Below are 8,936 nucleotides of genomic sequence, written 5' to 3'. Positions count from 1 at the left end.
CCTCGCACATCCCAACTCCCTGTCCCAGCCTGGAGCCCCCTCCTGCACCCTGAACCCCTCATTTCTGGCCCCACCCCAGAGCCCGCACCCCCTCCCACACCCCAACCCCTGCCCCAGCCCAGTGAAACTAAGTGAGGGTGCAGGAGAACGAGCCACTGAGGGAGGGGGAATGTAGTGAGTGGGGGGCAGGGCCTCAGGGAAGGGGCAGAGCTAGGGTGTTTGGTTTTGTGGGATTAACGGGTGGGCAAAATACGGCCCGTGGGCTGGATCCAGCCTAACATTTCTTCACGTCCCACGATGACTAACATTTCTGTCCGGCCTCCTCTGCTCCCTCGCAATCTCCGAGTCCAGCCCGCTAAAAGTCCTGCCGCACAGCGGGGCACTCAGGCAGACTGCGTGCCTGCTGTGGCCCCATGCCGCTCCCTGAAGCGGCCGGCTGCTGCTGGCACGTCTCTGCGTGCCCCTGGCGGGGGGAGGGAGAAGGCAGCTCTGCACGCTGCCCCCAGCCCCAGCCCCATCCTCACAGCTCTCATTGGCCAGAAACCAGCCAATGGGAGCTGCAGGGATGGTGCTTGTGGGCATGGGCAGCGCATGGAGACCCAATGCCCCCCTCCCCGCAAGGGGCGCACAGAGACATGCCAGCAGCAGCCAGCCACAGCCACTTCTGGTAGCAGTATGGGGCCACGTCATGCAGGCAGCCTGCCTGGGCCCTGCTGCACCGCCAGCCAGGAGCCGCCTGTGGTAAGCGCCTCCCAGCCAGATCCTGCAACTTGCACCCCCTCGTGCACCCCAACACTCTGCAGCAGCCCGGAGCTCCCTCCTGTACCCAAACTCCTCCCAGACCCCCTCCATTAATATAGTAGAAATGTGCGGCCCGTGACAACTTACCAGAATTCGAAGAGTGGACCCCCTGCAAAAATTATTGCCCACCCCTGGATTAGAAAGTTGGCAACCTTAGGGGGAGAGCAAGTGAGGAGGGATGGAACAAGTGGGGGGAGGAGGGGCGGGGCCTTGGGGAAGGGGCAGGGCAGGGTGTTCGGTTTTGTTTGATTAGAAAGTTGGCGACCCTATTACTGAGATTAAGAGATGGGTAGAACCCAGTAGAAATATCAAAATCAGCACCGATTTCTATTGTCCCTGATTATTGCTGTTCTGGGGAGTTTAGGATTTGATCCTGCCCCATTGAAATCAATGGATTTATACTTCCGGGAATAGAATTAGACCCATAGGTTTTATAGCTGATGTTAACCTAGCCCATACATTTACCCAGAGATAAGAAAATCTTCATTACATTATTAGATGAAACAAAGTCCATTGCTGCATATGTAGCAAAGCCTAAACTGGAGAGCAGGTTTACCTTAGAATCATAGAACTGGAAGGGACCTCGGGAGGTCATCTAGTCCAGTCCCCTGCACTCAAGGCAGGACTAAGTATTATCTAGACCATTCCTGACAGGTGTTTGTCCAACCTGCTCTTAAAAATCCCCAATGATGGAGATTCCACAACCTCCCTAGGCAATTTATTCTAGTGCTTAACCACTCTTGATAGTTTGGAAGTTTTTCCTAATGGCCAACCTAAACCGCCCTTGCTGCAATTTAAGCCCATTGCTTCTTGCCCTATCCTCAGAAGTTAAGGGGAACAATTTTTCTCCCTCCTCCTTGCAAAACCTTTTATGTACTTGAAAACTGTTATCTTTTGCCCCCTCAATCTTCTCATCTCCAGACTAAACAAACCCAATTTTTTCAATCTTCCTTCATAGGTCACGTTTTCTAGACCTTTAATCGTTTTTGTTGCTCTTCTCCTGACTTTCTCCAATTTTCCCACAACTTTCCTGAAACGTGGCGCTCAGAACTGGACACAATACTCCAATTGAGGCCTAATCAGCGCAGAGTAGAGCAGAAGAATTACTTCTAGTGTCTTGCTTACAATACTCCTGCTAATACATCCCAGAATGATGCTCGCTTTTTTGCAACAGCGTTACACTGTTGACTCATATTTAGTTTGTGATCCACTCTGACCCCCAGATCCCTTTCCGCAGTACTCCTTCCTAGGCAGTCATTTCCCATTTTTGTATGTGTGCAACTGCTTGTTTCTTCCTAAGTGGAGTACTTTGCATTTGTCCTTATTGAATTTCATCCCATTTACTTCAGACCATTTCTCCAGTTTGTCCAAATCACTTTGAATTTTAATCCTATCCTCCAAAGGACTTGCAACCCCTTCCAGCTTGGTATCAGCCACAAACTTTATAAGTGTACTCTGTATGCCATTATCTAAATCACTGATGAAGATATTGAACAGAACTGGACCCAGAACCAATCCCTGTGGGACCCCACTCCTTATGCCCTTCCAGCATGACAGTGAACCACTGATGATTACTCTCTGGGAGTGATTTTCCAACCAGTTTTGCACCCACCTTATAGTAGCTGCATCTAGGTTGTATTTCCCTATGCAAGACAATATCAAAAGCCTTCCTAAAGTCAAGATACCACATCTACTGCTTCCCCCCATCTACAAGACTTGTTACCCTGTCAAAGAAAGCTATCGGGTTGGTTTGACATGATTTGTTCTTGACAAATCCATGCTGACTGTTATTTATCACCTTATTATCTTCTAGGTGTTTGCAAATTGATTGCTTAATTATTTGCTCCATTACCTTGCCATTTCCGGGGGAAGTAAAGTCACAACATGGCCGATGCTAGTGATTTGTTTTCATCCCCAGGCCAGCTCCTTCACTGACCAGTTTCCAAACCCAGTGAGCAGGTGTCTAGATTTCATGGGGTTAAGCGCGGCCGGAGGCTCAGAGATTGCCTCTTTCACGCCACATCCCAGTGGGATGGGAATGGCAGAGGGAAACTGCCTGATCGCCCCGTCGGGGAGTGGATGCTGCCTGAGCTCCCTTAGCAGCGTGGCTGCAGCAGAACCAGAAGGCCGGGTTCCCCCTGTCCGCCGCGGAAACCCCCAGGGGCCCGTTCCGCCGCGCGCAGGGGGCTCCCCTGGGAAGCAGCGGCGGGGCCCGGGGGAGGGGAACACGCGACCCTTGGGGCCCCGGCTGGATCAGGCGGGGGCGGGAGGGAAGGTGCCGGGTGGCCCGGGGCGCGCTGCGGGGCTGGCAGGTGCTGTCTCATGCCCGCCGTGGGACGGAGCCAAGAGGAGGCAGGGCCGGGGCGAGTGGCGCGGGGGATGAGCAATCGCCGCGCTCCGTGGGACAGGCTCCGGGAGCCGGCACCCAATGAGCGGGTTCCGGCTTTGACGTGTCCATGTTTGGGAGCAGCCTGGCGCCGCAGCTGGCCGGGGAGCACGGGTCCCTGCCGCTGCCTGGGCTGGAGCTCTGCGGGCGCCAGCCGGCGGGGGATTCGCGGCCGCGAGCGTCGGGCACTGCACAGGAGGTGAGGGCGCTGCCGGGGCGTGGGGCGGCGGGCGGCGGGGAGGGGCATCTCTCCTGTTCCCCCAGCCAGCGCGCTGCTCCCAGCGCGGGCAGGCACGGGCTGAGCGTGCACCCACAGCCCGCGCGGGGGAGACACACTGGGACTGGAACGTCCCCCAGAACCCGCCCGGGAGCCTAGAGGCACACGCAACACACTCACACAGGAAGAGAGGCCAACAGCACCCACCCTGCCACTCAGGCACCCTGGGTTGAAGCCCATAGGGGAGCCTAGAGTTGAATTGGATCTGCTCACCCCAGTTAAAAGCCCCTCTGCCCTGTCTTCACTGCTATTTTAACATGGGTTAGCTAAGGTGAGTGAAGACATTTTTTTTTTTTGCGGTGTAGACACATTCAGACCAGTGCATACAGCCACTAAGGCTTACTTGAGATAGCAACACACACGTTATCAGACCAAGACGTGCCACACAGACATTCAGATGTACTCTGATACCTGAACGCTTAGATACACACAAACATGAATCTTTGCTAACACTGAAAATGGTTTGGTTTTTTGGGGGGGAGGGGCGATGTCACACAACAGCAAGTGATCTCGCTACTACTGCTTGTAATTTTGGTCATTTTGCACATCTGGACTTTGCATAACTGGGCTATATCTTGGAGCAGCTGAATAAACACCCCCAGAGAGAGTAGCAAGACCTGACACTTTATTTGGGGAGGAAAGATGTCTGCCTTTGGGTTCTCTAAAATGGTGTGATATGAGTTTTAAAATGATCTTTTACTGATTAACTACTTTTAGAATTTTAAAATACATGTTTTTAAGAAACTACTGAACATGGCAAAACATAAACAAGGTGAACAACAGTGAGGGGGGAAGACATCACCACCTTTAAAACATTCAGTTCTTTTTAACTAGTTAAATAATTGACAGGCTAAAACAGAAACTGAATTAAATGTGCAACTCATTTGTAACTCAGATTTTTAGCAATATACATTACACAATAGCAATCTAAAACCAAGCTTGGTTCAAAACAGAGTGTAAGCTCCTCCCTAACTGACAGAGAATTACCATCTGACACTTCCTTTCTCTCTGCAATGTGCAAAACCCCCCACCTGAATTTTAGACTATTCGGACAGCTAATACATGCTCTTTCTTTCTGAACAGAGAACTGAAGGGCAATCCAGACATGAGGAAGGTTTTGTTAGTGGAACCTGTCATCGTCATTTACGCTTTTGCCTCCTTCTTGACTGCACCGCTGATTCAGCAGTATATTTATCAGAGACTATGGGAAGAAGCAAGCAACTCCAGTTTAATAGAAAATAACAACACTACTTACTGTGAACGAAACAAAAGTAACCCAACCTATATCAAACAGAAGGTAAGTGCGGGGGGAGAGGGGGAAGTACCAATGAAAACGTATTACGAAGGAAAATTTGCAGTGAGTACTAGATAAATATGAAATTAACAGTGGTTTATTTTTTATAAAATTATGATTTCATTAATATCTATGTGGTGCCATAGGTGTGTATAGTGTTTACAAAGAATCAACTCAGCAAGATGCTGAGGACATTCAGTTCCCTCTGAAGTCATTAGGAGTTGAGGGTGCACATTATCTTAGAGAAGTGGTTCTCAACCTATTTATCATTGTGGGCTGCCTATGCAGTTCTCTATGTGTTATGTGGGCAGCATCCACACAATATATATACTACTTGTATGGCCCTGAGGATGTGCTGCAGCTGTATGCTGATTGGGCTGTAGGTTGAGAACCACTCCCTTAGAGGGTTTGGCCCAAAAAGAAGATATTGCCTTACTCTGAGAAGTATAAAAACCAGGGCCCTGATCCTGCAAAGACATATGCATGTGTTTAACTTTACACAGTGTGATTAGTACCTTTGACTTCAGTGGGACTTCTCCATGGGTCAAGTTAAGCATGTATGTCAATCTTTGCAGGACCAAGGCCTTGGTTAGATAAATATAGCATTATACAGAGAGAGATGACATCAGACAGGGATGCGGGACCAGGAGGAGAAAATTAAAGAGAATTTTAAAATATGTATTTAACTGAGCTGATCTTTCAACAACTTTGAAAATCTCTGATTTCTCATTTATGCCAGTGGTGACATTCATTTCCTATATTGTCAGAATATAAGGATGGCAACTCTTCAATTTGATTGTTAATGATCCTTTTAAAAAATATGTAAAGCATATTTTAATATTATTTGTACAATTTACTCTTCTTGAATTAGATATTGATTAGAATCCCCTGTTAGACCACAGCTTCCTTTACGTTTAGGGGAAAGTGGTAGTTGACATGGATTTGTGAGTTATAAAAAAAGGCATGTGTTAATAAGAGACCATCAGTTGACATCATTCCAAAATCAGACAAAGAGATTGTTACAAAACTCTAAGTAGCACTTGAAGTAAGGGATTTTGTGCAATCCTAGATCTGAATCTCTGGGATGCTACCATAAAATTACTAATTAGATATTCTACACTGCCCCTTCTCAAGAGTAGAGCATCCAAGTTTATGTAGCCCACTTGCTATATATAACAAGGGCATGCTTGTCAATGCCATATGTAGACTCCATTGAACTTGCTCAAAGGAATAGGTCAGACTTTTTACCATGACAATGAGTTCTTCCTCATTTGACAGGAGACTAGTCAGCTAAGGAAAAACTTAAGAGGGCAAAGTTGAATTTTTGCCATAGGACTCTTGTTTTGTTTTTCGGTTTTTTTGGCTGATAGATCAGCCAAGGTAGGCCATTTATGATTCCCATGAATCCCCTTTAGTGTTGATTTACTTGGCTTCTATCTCCCAAATACTATCCTATGGGAGTCAGAGTCCAGTAGAAGCATAAACAGCTCTTCCTGGCTGACCCAACCCATGGAGCTTTAATTAAACAAGAAAGCAGCTGTGCATGATCCACAGCTGCAATTGGGAAGAAGAGACCCCAGCAGCTTTCTGGTGATTGGGAGTAGAAGGCACCTTCTAGCAATCTGTTAATCCATGTAGAGATGCTAGTAGGCACTGATCTCACTAGCTCCGCAGCATGTAATTGAACACAAATAAACTCAAAACCCTGAGGCTGGGCTGCTGAGACCTTACTCGCCTCTCTCCAAGCATCAGACAGCAGGAGAGCTAGCTACTGGAATAACTTTTAGAGCACAGGAGGAGGAGAACACGTGAACTCTCCAATCCTCAAGGCTGCAATGTTTGGCTGCAAAGCTGTCCTTTTTGGAGGGAAGAGAGGCTTCTATTGCAAGTCAATTTGACATTTAAATAGCTTGACCTGAACCAGAACTCAGGGTCTCCTGAGATTCTTGTGAAGTGGAAGACTGTGGATGCTTTTGGCTAGATCAAGGTTTTTTGGTTCAGATCTAAAAGGGATTTATGTCCTACTGTGATCTACAATCCACCTGCACAGCTGCAGCCTAACACTGTAGGCACCTAATCTCACTCAGCACCTAAATTTTCATGTAAAAGTGCCGTAGCTGTCAAAGTTTGTGCCTCTGGACATGGCGTTGCTCCCTCAGGCAGGTGACCTGACACCTGTCTCATGCCTAAGCCCCAGTGTGGTCCTCAAACCAGGTGAAAGGTGTTACCCTGCCTAGCTTGCTTGCTGGGCCCAATTCAGCGAGCATGCCTAACTCTTCACAAAATGGCCACGAGGAGGAGACCTCCCTTTATAACCTTTAGCTCCTCAGTGGTTAGGATACTCACCCCAGATACAGGAGACCCTGTTTCAATTCCCCCCTCTGCCTTGTGAGGAGAAGAGATTTGAAGAGGGGTCTCCCACTTCTCTGGGGAAAGCTCTAACCACTGGGCTATGGAATATTCTGAGGTGGGTCTCTTTTGCTGAAGCCATTCCACTTTTTGTATTAAACAATTAAATATTAATGGGGCTAGACAAAGAGTGAGAATGTGCTGGCGTTTATGGATTCTATTCTCAGGTACCTACCTCTCCTCATAAATTGTATAGGGAACCTAGTTCAGGGTTTGTGAATTCCAGTGATTTTTCCAAGGTGCCTAAAAGTTGGGTTTGTGGATCTGGGCTTTTTCTCTTAGTGGTCTTTGTACATCACCCACAACAGGTATTTTCATCCAGTATTAGCTCTTACTGCATGCTGTGTTTTAGGTAGATGAATTTTGGCATATTGTGACTCTTTCTCAGGGTGTCCAGAACCGGAAGTCACCATGTTACCTCCTGCCTCAGTAAGAGACATACTTGCTGTCTTGCAGTTCCCTGGCACTCATGGTCAGTTAGCCACCCAAACAAACTCCTCAGAATTTTTCCAGCCCTTACTCTGCCTGCAGGTTAAGTCTTGGTGTATCCCAGTCCCTGAACCTTCCACAAGCATCCCTCCCCTCCTTCCCCGCCCCGGTAGTGTCCAGCCACTGTCGCTGGACACTCTCAGTAATTACCAGGTAAACTGTCCCTAAAGAGATAGCGTACACATGGCTAGGTGTTTACACAGCTGGATGGTTACAACTCAGGATTAGGTCCTTTATAGCAACACAGTGCTATAATTGTTTTTTAACAAAGAACAGAGATTCACAGATTCAAATGAGTATTGAGAAAGAGTAAGGGAAACAAAAATGGTTACAAATAAAACAAAACTATAACACACTTTCCAGAGATAAAAACTTAGGCTACAACCCTTGTCTAAAGTAGTTTCTCACCCTCAAAAGTCTTTCTGCAGAGCTTGCTTGTTTTCAGTCAATCTAGGATCTATTCCTTCACAAATCATCCTCTGCACTAAGGGTGTTCCTCAGTGAAATGGATAATGGGAGTTGTTCGTGCATCCCTGTTATAGGCCAGTAAACGTCTGAAAGCATTCCTGCTGTTTATTCTCCACTGTGCTGGTGCCATATTGTGTTCACATCCCTCCTGCCCCCTGTCAACCTGTTTTTCCTGTTGACTTTACATGCAAATGTAGCTCCCATTGTTTTTGGCTCATGATGCTTAATTAACATGTGACAGTGATACCTATCTTTCCTCTTGGAAACCTCTTTCTCCCTTTGTTTGGTTACAGACTTTAAAGCATATTATCAGTACGTGTACACAGTTCCTCATATAGTATTAATACGTATTCTTCACAATGATATTAATGGCCAGTGTGTCATTGGCTTTCATTTCATACCTCACACAACATTCTTTATGGATAACTACTGTGACAGCAATGTGTTAGGTGCAGTGAGTTTGTCAGGCCTTATTGGAGTTGCTGACAGAACACTGAGCCCTTTGCCAGTTGGCACTGAGGGCTTCTTAGTGTCACACATAGGCTATGTCTACACTACAGACCTTACAGTGGCACAGGTGTACCGCTGCAGCTGTGCCGCTGTAAAGTCTCCTGTGTAGCAGCTCTGTGCTGACGGGCAAGAGCTCTCCTGTTGGCATAATTAAACATGGTGCTGTCCACACTGGCGCTTCTGTTGGTGAAACTTATGTCAGACAGCTGTGTTTTTTTCACATCCCTGAACAACAAAAGTTTTACTCGTACTAGTGTAGACATAGTCATATACTGTCACGTTGTTTTCATTATAGCAACTAC

At 47.2% G+C, this 8,936-nt stretch overlaps 1 protein-coding gene across 1 annotated transcript in view; it reads left to right on the top strand.

Annotated features, from left to right (window-relative positions):
• Nucleotides 1-3,254: 3,254 nt before the first annotated feature.
• Nucleotides 3,255-8,936, top strand: part of SLC46A3 (solute carrier family 46 member 3) — a 19,109-nt gene continuing 13,427 nt past the window's right edge. Inside the window, exons 1-2 of the mRNA XM_074958992.1 lie at nt 3,255-3,386; nt 4,548-4,761. Coding sequence (XP_074815093.1) covers nt 4,570-4,761 — 192 coding nt within the window. The 5' untranslated portion in view covers nt 3,255-3,386; nt 4,548-4,569. The remainder of the gene's footprint in view (nt 3,387-4,547; nt 4,762-8,936) is intronic.

This window comes from Natator depressus, chromosome 1, assembly GCF_965152275.1.
Source record: "Natator depressus isolate rNatDep1 chromosome 1, rNatDep2.hap1, whole genome shotgun sequence".
NCBI lineage: Eukaryota > Metazoa > Chordata > Testudines > Cheloniidae > Natator > Natator depressus.
The sequence above is the reverse complement of the archived record's forward strand: the minus strand, read 5'-3'. Positions and strand labels throughout refer to the sequence as shown.